At 39.5% G+C, this 21361-nt stretch overlaps 3 protein-coding genes across 5 annotated transcripts; 2 read left to right on the top strand and 1 right to left on the bottom strand.

The window, feature by feature from the left end:
- The first annotated feature begins 1715 nt into the window (after positions 1-1715).
- Positions 1716-8358, top strand: slc33a1 (solute carrier family 33 member 1). 3 transcript variants are annotated; one of them, XM_026327533.1, is made up of 9 exons: positions 1716-1805; positions 3367-3812; positions 3940-4093; positions 4176-4371; positions 4502-4701; positions 4826-5010; positions 5082-5199; positions 5523-5738; positions 5840-8358. In XM_026327533.1, the coding sequence occupies exons 2-9, from the start codon at positions 3409-3411 to the stop codon at positions 6005-6007; spliced, it is 1641 nt and encodes a 546-aa protein (XP_026183318.1). In that variant the 5' UTR covers positions 1716-1805; positions 3367-3408; the 3' UTR covers positions 6008-8358. The 3 variants fall into 3 exon arrangements, with proteins under 3 accessions (XP_026183318.1, XP_026183311.1, XP_026183301.1); XM_026327526.1 differs by lacking the exon at positions 1716-1805 and adding an exon at positions 2616-2709; XM_026327516.1 differs by lacking the exon at positions 1716-1805 and adding an exon at positions 2637-2833.
- rps6kb1b (ribosomal protein S6 kinase b, polypeptide 1b) lies at positions 7548-15415 on the bottom strand. The gene is made up of 15 exons (XM_026327545.2): positions 15240-15415; positions 14326-14369; positions 14094-14214; positions 13884-13952; positions 13054-13201; positions 12702-12759; positions 12395-12495; positions 12134-12224; positions 11869-11959; positions 11641-11748; positions 10722-10784; positions 10481-10558; positions 10065-10172; positions 9688-9800; positions 7548-9600 (listed from the first exon to the last, which is right to left on the bottom strand). The coding sequence occupies exons 1-15, from the start codon at positions 15306-15308 to the stop codon at positions 9351-9353; spliced, it is 1512 nt and encodes a 503-aa protein (XP_026183330.1). The 5' UTR covers positions 15309-15415; the 3' UTR covers positions 7548-9350.
- A 998-nt stretch (positions 15416-16413) lies between these two features.
- On the top strand, positions 16414-21281 carry tubd1 (tubulin, delta 1). Its single transcript, XM_026314999.1, has 8 exons — positions 16414-16718; positions 17812-17959; positions 18265-18481; positions 18627-18858; positions 19540-19704; positions 19857-19985; positions 20164-20347; positions 20588-21281. The coding sequence occupies exons 1-8, from the start codon at positions 16574-16576 to the stop codon at positions 20688-20690; spliced, it is 1323 nt and encodes a 440-aa protein (XP_026170784.1). The 5' UTR covers positions 16414-16573; the 3' UTR covers positions 20691-21281.
- Positions 21282-21361: the final 80 nt, after the last annotated feature.

The raw sequence follows: 21361 nt of genomic DNA, 5'->3' as shown, positions 1-21361 counted from the left end.
GGAAATAGGATGTCTCTTCTGTAACAGACTAAAATAAATGTCTGTTTTCACATGGGTGGAGCGCAAAGTTAAACCTCCCAAAAAAAAAGAAGAAAAAAATGAAAGTGTGGAAGAGGGGCTCACAGGGCTGGGCTGACACAGCATAGTGGAATTTGACTGGACATGGTTAAATATGTGTAACTACTGCGTGATTATTTGGTTTTAAATTGTTTTGAGTTGAAGTTTGATAATGAGGTGGATCTCACAGGATTCGTTACTAATCCCAACTCATAATAGTTTTAGGTTTCAAATGCAAAATGAGAATATGCATCATTTTTAATTATTAATAGTGTATAGAAGTCTGTCCTGGCCCATTGTTCCTTTTTTCACAAAACAATACGGACAAATATTCGTTTCATAAAACAAAACTGTGGGTTAGAATAGGGGCACAGAGTAAAGCGGACAAGCTCTTGGAATAAGCTACGTTATTGTTACTATTATATGTTGGTATAAATATTTATTCTAAAACATTTTGTTCCAGCTCAATTGTGAGAAAATAAAACAAAAGACAAACAGATAGGTGTTGCCTGTTTTTGGCTTATCCACTGAAATATCTGGCAAATTATATTCTTAGCAGTACTTAATCCTTTGAATTCAGTATTAGCAATTATTATTTACAATTTTAACAGTGTTAACAGTGTCTTAATATAAATAATGTTTTTAAAGGAAGAATAATCATACCCTAGTGCATACCATACTCAGTCAAGTAGAAACCATTGGTTTGTGTGAGGAACTCCCTGTTCTTTCACACATGTATAGACTGTGTGTTCCAGCAGTGGATTGCATGGACTTGTCGTCCCATCAATTTTCATCAACATAAATAACAGCATGCCTCACCTTAATTCCCTCAGTGCTTGATAGCTTTCTTTGTTTGTTTATTCCCTGAAACATAAAGAAGATCACTATCACAGCAAAGAGGCAAATGACATTAAAACAAACAGAGACAGATATCCAATTCCACTTTCTGCTGTGCAGGTTTGTAGTATTTAAGAATCTTTAATCATATTTTTTTTTCAAACCTTGATAGTGTATGATTTGTCTGAGATAGATTAGATTAGATTAGATGAATATGTCACTGAAACGTAAGTTTAACACATTTTTCAAATCAGGCCTAGTCACACACAGGTTGAAACACACATAACTACTATGAATTGGAGCACAACTATGCAGTATTTTTAGGGACATAGCCATCATCAACATTATTCTACATGTGAATTTTGCTATACGTTAAATGTGAAAAATGGTCTTTATATGGGAACAATAAAAAAACTGGCTTGGAGGCTAAGAAAGTTATCTGGTTCTAAAGAATTGTTTCCGAAAGCTTTGGGAACCACTCGTCTTGGAGATCATAAGATCTTTTTCAGGAGTTGTTCACATGAGTCACATGGAAGAAAACACCAATTATACATGCCTGTGAAGGGATTTTGCAACATTTTTACACTTAGAAAAAGACAGAAGAAGCTCAGATAAGCAGATGTGATGAAATCAGCGCCATCCTGTGGAGAATGTAATGAATAACACTTTAAAACACAGGCAGTCATTATCATGGTACCCAAAAAATATTAATCTCTAGTCGGCGTGTATGTGTGTGGGAAAATCAGTTAAACTATAACCACGGTTGCAAGTCAGTGCACAGAGAATACAGTAAGCATAGCAGCAGTAGGTAGCAGTGGTGAAACAGACTGAACCATGAACACTGACTGATGTACTTATGGACTACAAAGTAATCATGATCTGCGGACTGTGCTGTTCACTCCTAGTTTCTGGTAATTTATTTAAGTATTATGTACAATGTATCTACAGGAAAAGTAATCAAGGCAGGTAATTAGTCTATATTGGTGTGTATTCACAAAAAAAAAAGTTAAATCTGTCGGAGTACCATGACTGAGATGTATAAATATTGACTTGTTGTTGGCCTTATTAAACATTTAAATTATTTTTTAAGCAAAAATAGAAAAAAGAAAAATAAATCATGATTTGCTAGTTTCCAAGTTTTGATGATAGTAAAACCAACATTTTTTTGACTGACATTTGAACATTTAAATGTTAACTTGCACTTCATGAAATAATTCTGAACAGTAGGCTAGCTACTATTTTTTTTTTCGACATTTTACAAACTGAAGTACCAATGAGTTACTGACAAAAAAAAAACATACCTGACATTTACCAGGTTTTAATCGCCTTATAACTGAAAGTCCAGTTTCAACCTTTAGATAACTACGTCTGCACACTGAGAATCTTCACTGTCACTCATTATGTCTAACTCAAATGTAATGTAACATGTGCGCCATGACGCTTTCCAAAAGACTGACTGATCCAGGAGAAGGTTTCAGCACAGTTTCTGTGCAAACATTGTTTTGGATCCATTATTTTCTCCCTGTATTTGATTTCACAGTGTTTTTATTTTAGGAATTATTTTTTATCCTCAGAGTTAAAAGTCAACAAGTCACAAATTACATTTTAGTGCATCACTGATCTGAATCCTGCTGATTATCTAGTATTTATTCATACCATATAGTACACTAGTGTGTACTTGCTCCGAAGCGGAACAGTTTTCACTTTTGTTTTGACACGTCAGCTGTAGGTGGCGGATACATTTAGATGTTGCACATGCTACGCTTCCTTCTTCTGTGTTGATGTTCGCCGATGTCACCTGTTTTAAGTCCAAGGGTAGTTGCTTTCTTGTCTTACTGTCTCTGTTCAAAGGCAATAATTCACTAAGAGTCTGTCTTCATTTCCTGCTATGTCGCTCAGTGGTTCGTTTCTTGATTTAGCATGCTGTCATCATCACCAGGTATGCGTGGATCTGCTGCTCGTGTAATTTCACTTGACTTTAGTCTGCATATCATTTAGACGTGTTTGGTTTTTACCGAAATTGTTTGTCCAATACCGTAATACCTGGTAAATTGAGGTAACATCTTCTAATCTAATTTAGCACGCGCATTCATGGATCTGATTTGTGATGATTTAATCAATGAATTCATTATTTACTGCTTTGTGTCAGTGTGGGTACAATACATTTGTTTATAATTCATTTTACACAGTCTGGCTCTTTTACTTTGTAGTACGCGAACCAGAAAGTTAATTAAATTCTCGGCCCTTGTTTTTCATTCATTACATGTCCAGAGTCCATGTCAACCTTGACCATCTTCACTTTTCACCCCAATAATGATTGATTGCTATCATTTCTGATTTCTTTACACTGTTTTCACAAATTCAGCCAAAATGATTTTTAATGTCGATGAATCTAAATGACCGAAAATATTCCTAGTAGTTTCAGAGGCTTTGAGTTGATTAGCAGTTTGTTATCTGTCGTCTTTTTTGCAGATTTGCTGAGGGCACAGCAGCTTTGATGCCTGTTGCTTCAACATGGAGCCCTCAGATATGATCACATACAAGAACGGGAGGCAGAGGAAGCCAGCAGGTGCCACCCTCCCACCTGAAAACATGGAGAGAGGAGAGATGAGTTCCTCTGAGCGAGACACAGAAGAGGAGGGAGAGGGTCTTATTAGAGGATCGGACTCGGAGGATAGGAGACACAGAGTCCGGCCCGGGATACGTGGAGAGTTGGGGAATGTGTTACTACTTCTTTTTCTCTATGTGCTGCAAGGGATTCCTCTGGGACTGGCTGGGAGCATTCCTCTGATCTTACAGAGTAAGAGTGTCAGCTACAAAGACCAGGCCTTTTTCAGCTTTGTCTTTTGGCCGTTTAGTCTCAAGCTTCTCTGGGCGCCGCTGGTTGATGCGCTTTACTTCAGCAGGTTTGGTAGAAGGTAAGAAAGATTCATCGACACTGTTTATGTTCATGTTTTAGTGTGTGTAGATTTTCTTGCTTGTCCTTTCTTCTCTCTTGTATCTGTTTTTTCTGATCATTTCTCCCTTTCAAACTTTTCTTTGCAGAAAGTCTTGGCTGGTTCCAACACAGTACCTGCTGGGTCTCTTCATGCTCTATCTTTCTGTAACGGTCAATTCGCTACTACAGAGTGAAGAAGGACCGAATGTGGTAAAACTTACTGCAGTCTTCTTTATGCTCGCCTTCCTGGCAGCCACACAGGTAGGCTCTATTCAGATAGATGATACATCTACACTGATTTCTGTTGCATCGCCCTAATTGCTCTGATCTCTCTGTATCAAAGGACATAGCTGTGGATGGCTGGGCTCTGACCATGTTATCCAGAGAGAATGTGGGTTATGCATCTACATGCAACTCTGTTGGCCAGACAGCTGGCTACTTCCTGGGGAATGTGCTCTTTCTAGCTCTGGAGTCTGCTGAGTTCTGTAACAAGTACCTCAGAGTGGAGCCCAAGGACACAGGCATTGTTACCTTGCCAGGTATTTTCTGCCCCTGACCTATGAAGTGTAACTAGATGAATCATTTTTATTAGCATTTATAATGGAACACTAATTTGTTGATCACTTGAATAAAGCGTATTTTCTGATGTTTTCTATTCCTCTGCTGCAGACTTCTTGTTTTTTTGGGGGGTGGTGTTCCTAGTTTCCACAACACTGGTAGCCGTCTTTAAAAGGGAAAATGAACACAGCAAAGGAAAAAGGAGAGTCCAGGAGGAGACAGACGGCGTCATGGAAACTTACAAGTTGCTGTTCTCTATTGTCAAGATGCCCACTGTCCTCACCTTTTGTGTCCTGCTTCTGACGGCTAAAGTACTTGATCATTATTTGATTTACTATTGAAATAAAAAAGTGGCATCCTGGAATTTTTGTTGCTTAACATCAATATCTTTTATGAATTTGAAGTTTAGCTGCACGTCCTCCCTATGTGTTTCAGATTGGTTTCTCTGCAGCAGATGCAGTGACAGGTCTGAAGCTGGTGGAGGCTGGAGTTCCCAAAGAACAGCTGGCACTGTTGGCAGTGCCCATGGTGCCACTGCAGATTCTTTTACCAGTGATCATCAGTAAATATACAGCTGGGCCTAAACCTCTGGATGTCTTCTACAAGGCCTTCCCTTTTAGGTTGTAACACACACTCACGCATATATACATTCAGTAAACTAAAAGCTAAGTGTTATTATTGTGTGTTGTAGGTTGCTTATAGGTCTGGAGTATGCTCTGCTAGTCTGGTGGACCCCAAGTGTAAAACAAGGAGGAGGGTTCCCTGTTTACTACTATGCCATAGTGCTGCTTAGCTATGCAGTGCATCAGGTTTGGTATTTTTCTTATCACCTCCTTTTTCTCTTCATTTCTTTCTGCCAAACTCCTCCATAAAATGCTTTCAACTGGTCCAGAACACTGCAGCCAGAATCCTTGTTAAGGTTGGGAAATATGATCATGTCATCCCCATCATTGCACTGGATGACTATCTGCTCTGAGACGATTTTAACATCTTAAACGGTCTTTGCCCTTCCTATCACATTCCTCTACGTCAGCACTAACTCACACCTCACATAAGAACCAGTACTGGGATGGTCATTGTTACCTTGACAATTGTTCAGCTGTAAAACACGATTCCACTGTGTTTATACCAGGTGGCATTGTACAGTATGTACGTTGCCTGTATGGCATTCCATGCTAAAGTGAGTGACCCAGTCATCGGAGGGACATACATGACCCTGTTGAACACAGTCACTAACCTCGGAGGAAACTGGCCCTCCACTGTGGCGTTGTGGATGGTGGATCCACTGACCTCTAAGGAGTGCCAGGGGGCTGTCGGGCAGAGCTGTGGCTCTCCAGAAGAGGCAGGGGTAAGTGATAAAGGAGGAGGTAGAGGAAGACAATGTTTATGTTCTCATCTAGAACCTATACACTGATACTAACCTTCTTTTGTCCTGGTCCCCATCTCCAGTTGTGTGTTAAGGAGGGTGGCGCTTGTGTGACGACGCTGGACGGCTACTATGTGGAATCTGTTGTGTGTGTCGTGATTGGGTTAGCCTGGTGGATTTGGTTAGGGAAGAAAATGAGGCAGCTGCAAGAACAGAGCCCTGCTGCATGGAGATGCAGAGCTAATAAGTGATGATGCTCAATTCTACAGACTTTTGTTTGGCATCCTGGAACTCTGCATATGCTGCTCCAAAAACAGCTAAATGCTGGACATACTGTTTCCATTCTCATCCACCTGATAGACAGGTGCTGCTCTGTCTGTTAGGTTCTGAAAACAGTCACACTTTGTCATCCTCTCCATCGTCACCTTGAAGTGCATAAATCTGAGGAAATGTACCATTGGTATCTTCTGTGGAGGTAAAAATCCTTATCATTAGTCATGTTACTGTACAGTGTCCTCCTAAAACCTGAAAAAACTGTTTGTATAGGAACTATTGTAGAAAATTAGTTTTTTCATCTTTCAAACCGTATTCTGCTGCTTCAAATAGCTTAGCCAACCCAGAGCTGGGTCAAAGAGTAGTTTCTTACAATCCTCTGGGTTTGTTTTAATTTGAATGGATCAGCAGATGGTCATCATCCAAAGAAAAAATATTAGTCAAAAATAACTTTCACCAAACCAAATTGTCACCCTTTAACATTCAGAAATTAGTAAAGTTATTTAGTGAAGATATTTTCATCTATCTTTGTTTACCTTCCCAGTTTATTTATTTTTTTTATGCTAGAGGGAAAAGTAGGGAAAACAAGTTCATTTGCTGGGATCTTTACATGGACATACTTAGTATAGTGTCATTAATGGGGATGTTACTTTGGTGTTTAGGCCAAAGTAACAGGAGTACTTAAGTCATTTTCCCCCTATACAGATCATGGTGCCTTGCTTAGCTTATCAGTCTCTTGACTTTGAAGACTACTATGAGTAGTAGTTAAATAATGAATGCAGGGTATGTTGAGATGCAGTTACTAAACTGACAGTTATTGTGTAAAGCAGGTATTGGTAATGTACTATATTTTGATTTTTGAGTACACAAACATGGTTCCTTTTGTAAATTCTGTTTTTTATTTTGCATACTCCATGAAACTGAGTACACATTCCTAATGAAGAATTACATTTGCACAGTAATTTATGCATATCAAACTAATATCATCAAAAGTTATATGAAGCAAGTGTGATGTGTAAAATGTAACTTTTTTTTGTTGGTACATTGTTTTTCCAAACTGATTGATCAGTTTTATGCATTATATTAGTTATCAATAGGGCCTTGCTGCTAATTGATTTTTATTAAGTTGCAAGATGAAAACTCATAGCCAGAAAAAAAACCCTATTTCTGCACTTTTTCAACCAGATCATAGTAGAATTGTGCAGCATTTTCTGTAGTTTTATGGTTGTATTTAGACACATTATATAAGAAAGGCCAATATACTGTACACTAACTCTTAATGTGACATTTTATTATGAGGGTCCTTTCAGTAATACAGGCTGTCAGAATTTGTGGTGATGGCATATCCCACCTGAGTGGGACATAAACACCTAGCCATCAGCGAACTATAATAGGTTTATCCACTTGGCAGGCTGCCCCCAGAATCCTCATCTTGACAGATAATTTTGTCAACACTTCACATCCGGGAGCAGCAGTGAAGCCGATGACAGGCTTTATCTTTAAAGCATGCACTGGAAGTTCAATTGCTGTCAGATATAATTGTGGAGTACATAATCAGGGTTTTAAGACAAGCGTTTATCTCATTTTGCATTCCCGTTATTTCTTTTGCATACTTTCTGAACCACAGGAACAAGGTTAAACACTTTTCCATTACAACAGTAGCTCCTCTTTTTTTCATCTAGCAACCGATTCATCTGAATTACACAGAGGTTTCTCATACATTAAACTCACATTGTGAGCAGCCTCTTAAACATACAGGTTTTAACTTCATACATAGCTCCAACGTGATGTTTTTGGCCTTTCATGTTCATGGTGCCAGACCGTCAGAAGTTTATGCTGAGAGCCTTTTTGCCATTAACAGGATGTACACTGTGTGACTTTTCTTTTTAGGAACCTATGCGTTATTTTAGATTGGGCTTCACATCAATTACTTGAGTCTGTTTAGCTGGTGCTTATGTAGTGGTGAGTGTTTTCTACAGCTGAAATTACCAATGTTTTTATCTTCCACTGTTACCTCATAAATCTTTTAACTGATTTTAGTAATGCAAATTTTGTCTTTTTTTTTTTACTTTTCCCAAATGTTTAGAATGAGTTGAAATCCCCAACCACATAAAAGCAAAGGATAGCACAGGGTGACTGTATCGCAAGACATTCAAATATGTTAGCAGCAGTGTTCTATAATGTTAAAATGAACTTTGACATTCATAGGATGCAATATTGAGATTTGAAACAAATCCTGTATGTAAATTAGAAAAAAATATATATGCCCATGTAAAGTCTGGTTGTTTTTTGTGAAATTTTGAATACAGATGATTATGGACAAAAGAAACACAATGCACCCTGTGTGTATGTCTATATTATAATTTTCCTTGCTTTTTAAGAATTCTGCAATTTCTTTACTCAACAAGTGAGCACTGATGCAAGAGGCTGTATATGTCACCCCAGGTCTTTGGAGCAGTAAACCTATTGGTGCAGACAGTGTCCACAGTCTCCAATATGGATAAAACCCATAGAGAAATACGCCTGTAGAGCAAATAGCTGAAGTATGGATCCCACATCAAATAAGACTATCCACAAGTTATCCACAATGCCAATGCTGAAAGAATGTAATGATTAAACATGTTTTTTTCCCCTTAAATTTAGGCTCCGTTTCATGATTAATGATTAACACAGTTGATGCATTCATTTCATTTCATAAAACATAAGACATAAAGCTATATTCATCAATACTGGAACCTCTGTTTGTCCACAGCTCACAATGAGTTTTGTGATTTTTTTTTTTTCAATAATAAACCTAATTCACATTATTCAGAGCCAGGAAGCGTGTTTTCTCTAGGGAGACTTACTGTCAACATGTTTCCAATGAAAACAATTTCCTTACTGGCATTCATTCAAATAGCACAAAGCACTTTGGACGTCATATCCTACAATAGACAAAGTGTATTGCCTGCATTCTGCTTGCCTGCATTATCACCTTTGACTGCCAGATCACACAAAGCCTTTAAGCCCCTCCTAGAATTTCCAATCCTATTAGTCCAGGTCACAAAGGAGGGGAAGGGGGTCAGACAAAGGCCATGAGACCTGAAGTGACAGAAGTGGTGGCGAGACGGTGATTTTGTCTGTAGCTCTTAACTGTAGGATGCTGGAGTCCCAGAACCACACATAAACTCCAGGTTGTGACAGTGTAGTGTGTCTGTGTTTGGATGTGCAATTTTTGATTTTCACTGTCTGTAGTATCCATATTGTTTTGCTTTGTTTCTTAAAAAATATCAACAAAGGAAGAAAATAGTCAAATAAACTTTCCTAAACAGACGTAGTACGTCATAGGTTCATACGTAGATGTTCGGGCCGTTTGGCCACGATGGGATAGGCTTGCTGTTTCATCTGAGCCAGGTTAACTCCAGCAGGCTGACGAATAGGAAGAGGGGCTGAGGCTTCAGAGCTTGTTGTAACGTCCATCTGCTCTGGGGTGGACAGTTCCATGGCCTGGTCCTGAGGTGACTGGAGGACGCTTGGTCCTCTGCTGAGGGGGCTCCGAGACCAACAGTCCATCCCTGAAAACTTGACTGGGCTGAAAGGACATAAGAAATGTAGATTTGTGTTCATGTGTCTTTTTGCTCTTCACTTGACCAGTTTCACCCAGCAAAGGCCGACATACCTGAGAGGTGTTCTTGGGCTGCCCATGATCCGTCGCGGTGAGCGGATTTTTGGCTCAAACGAGAACCTTTCTTTTATGTTTTCCAGGACTGATGGTGCGACATAGGTGAAACCCTAAAGGAACACAGTAAAGATACCAAAGGTAAACACAGGTACACTTGGTGCACACTCAAACTCTAGGGGTGGGTTGTACAGAGAGCACAAGACAAAAAATCTGTTAGTGAGCTAGAAGCAGCAGGTGTGATCCAGGTGTGACTTTAAATTGGCCATATGTTGCTCCACATAACTTGCCTTCTTGTTTTGGACATTTCAGTACAACCTCCCTGTTGCTACTGGTTTGTGTTCATAAAAACCTAAACTTTTAAAGACAGAAGTTACCAGAAATGCTTGGTTGGCGCTCTCACTGAGGGTTGAGTCATCAGGGCTATCAATTGGTGTCTGACTCGTGAACTTTGAATCAAACTGACTCACATCTTCAGCAGATTGCTGCAAAAACACAAAGACAAACACAAGTGAGGAAGTGCAGTGGATATGTCTAACAATATGAGTAGGACAAGGTGTGAAACACGAGAAGACCTGCGTTAGTAACCGACACTAATTCAACCGGTTTCATCAAGGCATGTAACCAGAACTGCACTTCCCATGAAAAACTTGATCTTGAGCCACTCGAGTAGGATTATTTGTGAAGACAAAGAGGCGATGTCAACATTAAACATTCTCAAATGTCCCACCTTAAACTACAGGAAGTAGCATCCAACACTGAGTTCCCTGTAGTCTTCACCTCTGATACTCACCAGGAAAGGTTTGAAAGGAGGCTCCACTTTCCGAGCCAACAAATCTTCCCAGTTGATGTGTCGAAAGAAAGGATGAGCCTACGGATCATCAAATACAAACAGAAAGCCATGACACACAGCTTCTCAGTCTGGTAAAATTTAAACAGACTGCTTTTCATTCAGCCTTAGGGCACTGGAATTTCTTTATGTGATAAAAACAGTATTGTGCTTGTTAGTGCTCATTGTTGTATCATGTTCTCACCTGCACCTCCGTGGCATCTCCTGTTCCTGCTCCCAGCCGCGATGAGGCATTTCTCTTCAGCAACTGTGCAACCAGTAGTCATATGTTAAAACACTGCTAATACGACAACGCCACACTTAATTCACACTGAGTTTATTGTTAACCTTGTAATGGTTTCAAATTCTGGATTTTTCAGTTCCTAAAATAGGCATCACTTTTAACTCTGAGGCAGTCATTGTGAAAATTAACCCGCTTGGGCTTCTCTGTCAAGCCTCAAAGATCTGTCTTACCCGCTTTCATTTCCTCATTCGTTTAGTCAAAACCAAAGCCCATACTGGATTGCATGAATTTGCAGATGTTTAATTTTGGGAAAAAAACATTACCCCTGGCCATTCTTTATTAATGTTAGGACTGAGCCACTGTAGCAGAGTCAAATTTCTTGTGTGTCCAACATAAATAAATAAACCTGATTCTGATTTATCATGTAACAGACACACAGTCTCAAATATTCTCAACTCTCCTGCACTAACACATGTACTGCACTGTAGTAATCAGAGTGAATTAAATAAAAGCTTAAGAGTCAGGAAAATTCCAAGACATTATCATCCACTACAGAAATTCAAGTCTGGTAAATAATGCATGGATGGATTCTGTTGAATAAAACTTGAGGTTAACTTAAAGACGTATTTGTCAGGCTTTTACATTAATGCTGTGTTTTATAAAGATAAATGTTCACTGTCACGTTAATATTTCTATCTCTACTGGACTAAAATGATCCAGTGCCAGCTCTTCACTCCAAGTGAAGACACCTAAAGTTGACTGAACTAACTCTGATTAAATAGTCAGAAACCGAAAAACACAGTTTCCCATCTCAGGTTTAGTCAGGTCAACTGGAATAGGACCTTGAAGTAGAATAAGCTATGAAAGAGCCAATGCATACCTTTTTGAGGAGATCTCTAGCTTCTATTGTGAGGTAGGGAGGGAGGCTGAGCTTGCACTTCAAGATCTTGTCGATCGTCTTTTTGCGGTTTTCACCTGTGAACGGTGGCTATGATGAAAAGAGAGAGAATAAGGTTATTCCAATATTCCAAATTATGATTCATATTTTATGACAGCACATTAATAAGAGTGACAAAGAAAGAATGTCTGTCGTAAATTTTTAACTGACCGCTCCTGTGAGCATGTCGTACATCAGAGCGCCCAGACTCCACCAGTCCACTGCTCTATTGTGTCCACTTCTCATCAAGATCTCTGGGGCCCTATAATAATTTGAGTGCACATTTCTTACTAATGCATTCAAGTTAATCATCAAAGATCATGTGTGACAGGAGGAGAGTAAGTGTAAGTATGAGAAAATACATGAATGCAACTGGATGAAACAGCAACGGTCGGATTGAAAGCATGGGAAAGGAATTGATAAGAGCATGACTTACATGTACTCGATGGTACCACAGAAAGTGTGGGTGACGGTACCATCATGAATGGACTCTTTACACAGTCCAAAGTCTGTCAACTTTACATGGCCTGGAAGGAAAACATAATATAACTACAAACAATCATTTGTGGTGGATCTACACATCTGCATTTAAATAACCTCACAGGTAAAGAGAACTGATCGCTATATAGTGTGCCTGGTTAGATGTGAATATGGATCTATTTTAAGGCCAAATATAAACACAAACACACACACACACCTTGGCTGCTGAGCATGATGTTCTCAGGTTTCAGGTCTCTATAGATGATGCCCTTCTGGTGCAGGTGGCCCAGAGCCATGGAGATCTCTGCCAGGTAAAAACTATAGAGAAAAACAATGAGAAACCTTCACACAATACAATCAACATCATGTTTTATATACCTCATGCATTGCTTCAGAATATGAAGCAATGCATAATGTAAAAATATAATGTTGAACTATATTTCATTTCTGAATACTGCCTCAACCTTCACTACAGATGTACATTTAGTTCAAGCTACATAAAAGGAAAAATAAACGATGCTTACCAGGCTGTATCTTCCATGAAGATGCCCTCCCTCTCCAGCTGCATGAAAAGTTCTCCTCCTGCACAAATGAACACACAGTATACTGTTAACATGGGTGAAGTGTCAGCTCCAAAGGCTGGTTCTGTAGTTGACCTTCATTTGCAGTCTCTAATTGCTGTCAGTTGATGACGATTAAAGGAGGTCTATCTTATCTCACACTGTTCCTATCCCATTTGGGAATCTGAATTGGACCTGGATTATAATAAAGTTAGAGTGTAATCATACCAAAAAATGTCTACAGCAAAAATTAGACAGACATTTTTAGGCATCCTTTCCTGCGGAGTGGGTGTTTGTGTGTGCTGCTTGTACTGACCGCTCAGGTACTCCAGGATGAGGTACAGCTTTCCTCCTGTCTGAAAGGCGTAGATGAGATCAACAATAAAGGGATGCTTCACCTCCTCCAAGATATTCCTCTCTGCCTTGGTATGGGCTGTGTCCTTAGCATTGCGTACAATCATAGCCTGGTGCCCCCAACCCCAAAAAATTGACGACCATTAGTCAGAATACAGATGCGTCTCTCACCACATATCACACATCACATCGCGTCACACATCACTTTATGTTATGTCACATGACATCTTAAATAAATGTCAGCTTTATGACACTTGAGAAACATGAGGATTTTTTTTTTATTTCCTTTTTACTAAATACTCTACTAAATACTGGAGAAGACAGGAATCACTTCTTCGGTTGAGAAAGTTGATGCTGTCCTCTCAATTTAAATGGACTGCATATATGCGTAAGAAATATGGGCATTCCCCTACACTACAGGCCTGCACATAAATGCTTGCCACTTTGATGCTTAATGACTGAAACAACTGGATGAAATCTGGCAGGTCTTCCAATATGTCACTGGGGTCATTTTAGCCAATCAAGCAGAAGCAGTTTGACTGTGGAGTGGAATCTAATGGGCTGAGGCAGAGTGTTTTAAGTGCCAAGGCTGCAGCAACGCAGCACAGATGGCAATCTACTCGCAGTGAAACCTTACCCCACCACTGGCTTCAAGGACAGCCAGTATTTGCAGAAAGGAACACAGCAATGTTCATTTGTAGCAACAAGCATGCAATTAAGTTCTTAAGAGACTGACTGAGAACTGCTGTACATCAGGATTGTGTTTCGACTTTGATGAAAGAAAATAAGTACCTTTTTCAAAACTTTCATGGCAAATATTTTTCCTGATGCAGCACCAACAACTTTTCGAACTTGAAAAACCTGCACAGAAAGAAAAGTTATTTGCATGTTTAGAATAGTCACGTGAAAAGATGAATGAAATGAGTCAAAATAACCCAGTGCTTTATGTTACATGTACATTGAAATGAGAAGTCCCAAAGCCTTTCTGGGTACCACAAGTACCTTTCCATAACCACCTTTCCCCAGGACGCGCAGCAGCTCAAAGCACTCCGGTCTGATGTTCTCTGTCCCCTGATTGACATTGTCCTCTGATATCTCAATCTTCTCACAGTCATCCATATTGCTGCAGAGACATGTTCAAAGCCCAGCGTTCACACTTTGTCTTTACTAGCATGCAGCTCAAGCACAAAATCACACAGGGACACGAGCTCAGGCCGATATATTAAATACTTACAATTCAAACCCACTGCACTGGTCCATGATATCACTGATCTGAACCTAAAAAGGAAAAGTATAAAACAAACGTTCATCAGATGTGTTTTATTCTAATAAGAAACAGAGATGTCTGCAGTAGAGAAACCATGAGTGATAACACACAACACAGCATCAGGAATAACTGTCTGACCTAATGACCTCACACACACAAAGGAGCTGTGATGTGATTACTGACAAACAGGCTCTTGTCATCTAAAATTTTCCCAGCCTATAATAAAACACTATGTACACATCTTCAAGAAAATATGTGTATATGTGTGCAGATAATTACTGCACACTGTACCGTTTGCAGTCACTGCACTACTACAACCTGAGATGATGATGCACCATAAACTGGCACGTGCATGAAGACATACGTACGCATAATTTTAATTACACATAATTTATTATTGTTGCTATTTATATTATATAAAATGCATAATGTAGAGCTGCAGGAGTGTTGTGTTGCCGTTTTTTGTCCACGGTAATTCAGTTTAGCGTGAACAGAAACTGACACCAGCTTTCAGCCCACACAGTCGATCACAGTCTTGCCAAAATAAACTGTTGCACACGCAGCCACATTTATCACTGCAGCACCTTTGGCCAAGTAAGGCTTTGGTTGCACAACTCCAACATGACAGTGATGTTTTTGTCACGCAACAACACATGCATTTAATCATTTACGTTCCCAGCAAAATAAAAACACAGGGACTGACAGCGGTGTCAATAGCTTTGGCCGGTTAAGCGCTAGCATTAGCTTGTGCTATACCTGCTAAAATAAGGCCTGGCCTGCGGTGGCTAACAGCTAAAGGCTAACAGCTAACAGCTAGCTCCTGTGTAGCAAGAGTTTCTACCGTGACAACTAATAACGTTTAACATCTTCCACTCAAGTACCTCCTCATTCTCATCGTCGGAGACATTTTCCTCCGGCTGGTCCAAGTCAATATCAAACACTCCAGCCATGGCAGAGTGTCGCTCGGTTAGCTCCGTGACAGACCGCAAAAATAGTAGGCGTCCCCCACCTCATGGACAAACACAGACCGCCGCCATAACCGGCTACTACACTGAGCATGCGCATTGCACCTCTCCACAGAAGGGGCGGTGACCTGAGTGACGTCATGACGCTCAGACATGTTTTCCCTACAAATTAAATAAAAGAAGAAAAAGAAGTACTTCATTAATCCCCAAAGGGAAATTCAATTGTTACAGTATTTATTCTAATTAAAAGTTATTAAATTTAGTATTATTTAAATTATATAAATTAATAGTAATTAATAAAGTAATTAATAAAGTAATAAAGTAATTAACTTGTATGTAGAAAAGTAATAAAGTAATTATTTATTTTTTAGGGTTTGTGTGTGTGTATGTATGTGTGTGTGTGTGTGTGTGTGTGTGTGTGTGTTATTGTTTATATTGTGATATAATAAATAAATAAATAATATAAAAAATAAACAATAAATCAACCTCCTCAGAGATTCTCACTGTTCTACAGAACAAAACCTTACAATAACTTTCTCATAGTCTAATAGATGCATATTTCAATGGCGTGCAACAATGAGGTAAAATTAATAAAGCATAGGAACAAGAAAGTTAATGCATGTTGTGGCCAGTGATCCTTTCCAGACCGTCTGTGCAGTCTATGCAATTGGCAGTGTTTCATGGGTTGTAAATATTAAAATAGCACAACCATACACTGTATGCTTTAGAAATATTGTTTTTAAATAAAGTAAAATAACATACAAATAAGAAAAATATTAATATTTCACCAAAATGGCCCGCCAACAATGTAGCTACGCTATTAGATAAAACATTAAAAAAAAATACTTTTCTCAGTTATTAACAAGTGAAAATGATCTTATTTATTTTAGAAACATTAGTGTTTAATGTATTTTTAATGTAGCCAAGTATCCAAGTAATTCTATTATAAATAGAATTCAAATTTCCATTTTTTTATATTTTGGGTGGGATCTGTCCCCCCGGCCCCAATGGAAATTACGCTCTTGTATATGTTACCACGTATAAATAGAAGTTTTATTTTGAAAGTTTTGACTGTTTTGGCCGGAAATGTTGTTCCCACCGCTTGTGGCGGCAGCAGCACAGCCTCTAAACACACAGACAGATCCGAGGTAACATTTCTCCTCCTGGGTGAATTTACCGATGGATTTCATACTGGACTCTCTCATCCTCTGACTAGAGATCCTTCCAATGAAAGTCTTAGTTTGTGCACAATGTCTGTAGTGACAGTTCAGCTCGGTCAGTGCGGGAATCAGGTGGGTCAGGAGCTGTTCGACGTCCTCTGCAGTGACGAGGGGCACAGGACGACGTACAGGGCAGCCAGCTGTGAGCGCTTCTTCCACCAAAACACACATGGAGGTAAAGTGTTAATTCCCTTGATGTGGATTAAAATACATTTTGTGCGTGGATGCAGTATTCAGATCCTTTACACTGTAAAAATACGTCATTAAGAGTAATATGCTTAACAGAAGTACTGTACGTATCATCAGCAAAAATGCCCTCATGTAATTTGATATATTATACATTTTATCGTTATATTATTACTCATGTAGCTGCTCATTTGTCTTGAAGGCCTGTAAGATTAATGTTTATTGCCATTAATAAGTAAAGAGTATTTTCCTGATTGATCTGTTGTTTGTTTGTTTGACCTTTTTGTACAATCAATAATCTATATAAAAAATAAATTAAATTATGTAAACAGTTAAATAAGAAAAGAGGTTCCTGGTTTGAAACCCATCAGGGGCCTTTCTGTGTGGAGTTTGCATGTTCTCCCTGTGCTTGTGTGGGTTTTCTCCAGGTACTCTGGTTTCCTCCCACAGTCCAAAAACATGTATGTCAGGTTGATTGGTGACTCTAAATTGCCCATAGGAGTGAGTGTGAGTGTGTGAGGTTGTTTGTCTCTATGTGGCCCTGTGATGGACTGGGGACCTGTCCAGGGTGGACCCCTGCCTTTCACCCAAAGAGAGCTGGGATAGGCTCCAGCTGATCCCTGTGACCCTAAATAGGAATAAGCAGGTATAGATAATGGATGGATGGAGTAAAAAGCATGAAAACACACAGGTTAAGTACAAGTACCTCAAATTTGGCTTAAATGCAGTTGCAGCCTGAATTATACTCGAGGACACTTCAGTTAATGTACATAATTACATTCCTCTTGCTGTTGTTGATGTTGTTGTTGATGTTGATCAATGTTGTTGATTAATCAGTAGACAGAAATATAATTAACATACTTCTGATCATGAGGAATAGAATATCTTTGAGGCCAACTGGGAGACATCATCATGGGCTCTGAGAAACTTGTAATTTCCACGTCTTGTTTTTTTTTCTTCTTTCTTCTTTCTTTTTCTTCATTTTATAGACAGAGCGATTGAAAAAAATAACTAGTTAAATCAGTAAATAAAGTCATTGTTTGCAATTTAGTGTGTGCTATGTGTTTCTCTTTATTCACCAGATCTTCGGGCCAGGGCGGTGCTGATAGACATGGAGCCTAAAGTGATTAACCAGAGCATGACCAAGGCTGCGAAGTCTGGCAGGTGGAGATATGGAGACACCTCATACTTTAGCCAGAAGCAGGGATCTGGAAACAACTGGGCCAATGGGTGAGGTTTTATTGCTCATAATCCTCTTGTAACAGAAATACCTTTACAGCATTTTTAGTACTTTTCTTTTGGACTTAGTAGGGCTCATTTTTGATTATTATGGATATATGTGCAGATAAATTTCTCAGTCAGTTAATCCTTTGGTCTAAAGCATGTTAACAGTGTATTCTGCCTGAGCCCTAAAAGGGCTAACTTTCTACATTTTTACACTGACAACACAAAAACAAAAGAAAATGTTTTTCTATCTTTAGAAATAAATAAAACTGGAGCAGAAAGCTGATATTGTGCTTCATGTATATCACTAGGTATTGTGTCCATGGCCCCCGTCACAGAGAGGTGGTGGAGGAGCTGGTGAGGCGTGAGGTGGAGTGCTGTGACAGACTAGCTGGGCTCATGGCCATGATGAGTGTGGCAGGGGGAACAGGGTCCGGTGTCGGTACCTACGTTACTCAGTGTCTGCGAGACATCTATCCAAAGGCCTTCATCCTCAACCACCTCACCTGGCCGTACGGGACTGGAGAGGTATGGGGGCTGTGGCCAAGTCCTTATTCATTTACAGTCAATATAAATCTAAAAATATATAATATAAAAAAGACTAGCTTTAATGTTAGTATAGAGTAATGTGCTATTAAAATCTTTTTTTTCTTTCTTTGACCTGTCCTTTCAGGTTATTGTTCAGAACTATAACTCAGTGTTGACGCTGGCTCACCTGTACCAGCTCTCAGACGCCATCCTTGTCCATGAGAATGACACCGTTCACAGGATCTGCAGTCAGCTGCTCAACATCAAACACATCTCCTTCAGTGACGTCAACAGGGTGATCGCTCACCAGCTGGGCAGTGTGCTGCAGCCCGCACTCACTGCTGACTCCTATGGAGTCTACAGCAGAAACCCTCTGGGTTAGAGAGCCCAACACACACAGACAGACAGACACACGCACACACACACACAGGTTGAATTTCTGGAATATGACTGAATTAAGAGACATGTAGTTTACTAAGGAAAATCTTAGGAATGTTATAAACTCTTAGGAGGTTCCTTTGCAGGCATACATGTTTTTTGTTTTGATCCAGTTGCGGTTGAAACCAGATGGTAAAACTCATGAAAAAAAAAAACTCAGATCTCAGCTTTGTCTTTTATGTACACATGGCAGTCTAGTGAATGCCCTGTGCATTTGTAAAGTTACCCACATTCACACCTGGCAGCTCCACAGTACAAATAAACCATTTGTCCCACGCAAACATAATCCTGCTGATCTGTGGACTGAACCGCCCTTCTGGTCACAAACTTGCCACAGCCCCGTCATGACACTATTGTCATTTCTGTTATTGTAAAACAGTAAAATGTCCATATCATCTCTAAAAAAGAAAAGTGTCAAGACAAATGTCATCATCTTGACATCAAACCCTTGTGCTACTAATTCAGCCACATTATCAGAGAGAAAAAAGAGGAAATGCTTAAAATTACTGACATCCCAAGGTCAAACTTTTCTACATTCAACTATTGCGTTACTTGTACTTTATGTTGTCTTTACTAACAAGCCTGTCTTTAACCCTTGTGTTGAATATTTTTTCTCTCAGGTGAGATGGTGAGTGCTCTTGCATGTCACCCAGAGTACAAGCTGCTCAGTGTGTTTACTATCCCTCAGATGCCTAGTTCCTCCATAGCCTACAGCACGTTCAGCTGGCCAGGGCTGCTCAAACACCTACGACAGATGCTCATCTCTAACAGCAAGATGGAGGAAGGCAAGTTTAGTCGAAACCAGATCTGGGGCTTTTGCACTTCAGTTTCAGATAGCAGTATGATTCTTCAGCTAGTATATGGATTAGAAGTAGATTTGAAGTTTATCCACACGGTAACCTACATTTGAGGATCCTTGTTGTTTGTCCTGTGTCAGGTATAGACTGGCAGGTCCATCCACCTACCAGCTCTGAGAAAACCAGGAGTCTCACAGGTGCCAACTTCAACACCTCTGTGGCCAATCTGCTCATACTGAGAGGGAAAGATGTCTACAGTGCAGAGACAGGTCAGAGAAGAGTCATGAAGAAGATGATGTTTTTGAAAGACTGTACATATTTGAGTACAGACTGTTGTGATGCACATAACAGAAAATGGTTTACACTAGCATCAGCAGCTTTGCTATTTTAAAATTTAGCTCTTTAGTATGAGCAGAACAAGGGATGTGAACTATAAACCATCCACAGGTGGCTTTGAGGACCCAGCTCTGTACACCTCCTGGCTTTCATCAGCAGAAGCTTTCAACTTGTGGAAATCCCCAGTGCTGTTTAATAAGTACGAAAAATCTGCTACGCTGGTCAGTAACAGTCAGGCTCTGCTCAGACCTCTGGATAACATGGTTGGAAAAGCATGGAATATGTTTGCCTCCAGGTGAGTCAGTCCTGTTACTTTGAAAAATGCATAAACATTGTTTTCAGGGAAAGATTTGTCCAATAAATGTGAAGTCCATGCAGGGTAGTGCTCCATAGAAAGTATATATACATATTGTCTTTTTAACATTAAGTTGGATGAAGACGAGTTGATCTGTAAACCAGCATTTGGTTTTGGTTTTGTTTCTTGATTTAGTCTTTTATTTATGTTACTTCCCCATTTTGTTTTTCTATATTACAGGGCCTATATCCATCAGTACATCAAATTTGGGATCTCAGAGGAGGACTTTCTGGACAGCTTTACATCTCTTGAACAAGTTATCTCCAGCTATAGTCAAATGTGATTGAACTGGAAAGAACTAAGGAGCAGCCAGGCGGCGTTAGAGTATGTTTGTTACACTGGACGTTGTTTTGCATGACATCTGCTGTCGTGGCAGGTGATTATGCGATTTAAGGGGAAAACTAAACTTTACAGGAAGTGACTACCTTTAATGTAGGTATAGATGCGAACATGGAAGAAGTACTCAGATCTTGAAAGCTTATGCACATGATAATTTACACTCAAGGAAAAATTTTTTTTATGTACCTATGGGTGAATTTTGCACGTTTTAGTGCACGATGACTTCATGCAACTCCACCCAAAGCACCCCCCACCCCCAGTAATTTAATGTTAATGCATTGTAATGAGTCGACCATACTTTTTTTATGTAAATTAAAAATAACTACCAGAACTAAATAATGCATTGGAGTTAAAAGTGAAGTAAAAAGGGGCATCAGTTGACTTGTTTTTTGTAACTTTATTCATTTATTTTCCATCACAGTATTTCCAGGACAGGGGTAATTAGCATAAAATCAGTGTCACTAAAGACAGGTCGTATCCAAAAAAACCCCCAAAAAACAAAAAAACAAACAAAAAAAAAAAGAACCAGCTCGTGTAGACATGACTCGTGTACAATCAACTCAAGGCCCACAACTTCAGCCAGCCTACAGACTGTTGTTGCCGTGCTAATTTAAC

This window comes from Mastacembelus armatus, chromosome 13 (assembly GCF_900324485.2).
Source record: "Mastacembelus armatus chromosome 13, fMasArm1.2, whole genome shotgun sequence".
NCBI lineage: Eukaryota > Metazoa > Chordata > Actinopteri > Synbranchiformes > Mastacembelidae > Mastacembelus > Mastacembelus armatus.
The sequence above is the reverse complement of the archived record's forward strand: the minus strand, read 5'-3'. Positions and strand labels throughout refer to the sequence as shown.

Bases quoted from the DNA above. Each gene is read 5' to 3' on its own strand.
- slc33a1 (XM_026327533.1), top strand. From the start codon at position 3,409: ATGGAGCCCTCAGATATGATCACATACAAGAACGGGAGGCAGAGGAAG. The intron at 5,200-5,522 runs GTTTGGTATTTT...TGTTTATACCAG, and splicing joins TTAGCTATGCAGTGCATCAG to GTGGCATTGTACAGTATGTA. The intron at 5,739-5,839 runs GTAAGTGATAAA...CCCCATCTCCAG, and splicing joins GCTCTCCAGAAGAGGCAGGG to TTGTGTGTTAAGGAGGGTGG.
- rps6kb1b (XM_026327545.2), bottom strand. From the start codon at position 15,308: ATGGCTGGAGTGTTTGATATTGACTTGGACCAGCCGGAGGAAAATGTC. The intron at 12,496-12,701 runs GTAAGCATCGTT...TTTTCTCTATAG, and splicing joins TTCATGGAAGATACAGCCTG to TTTTTACCTGGCAGAGATCT. The intron at 10,785-11,640 runs GTATGCATTGGC...CTGGTTGCACAG, and splicing joins CTAGAGATCTCCTCAAAAAG to TTGCTGAAGAGAAATGCCTC.
- tubd1 (XM_026314999.1), top strand. From the start codon at position 16,574: ATGTCTGTAGTGACAGTTCAGCTCGGTCAGTGCGGGAATCAGGTGGGT. The intron at 19,986-20,163 runs GTCAGAGAAGAG...AACCATCCACAG, and splicing joins TGTCTACAGTGCAGAGACAG to GTGGCTTTGAGGACCCAGCT. The intron at 20,348-20,587 runs GTGAGTCAGTCC...TCTATATTACAG, and splicing joins TGGAATATGTTTGCCTCCAG to GGCCTATATCCATCAGTACA.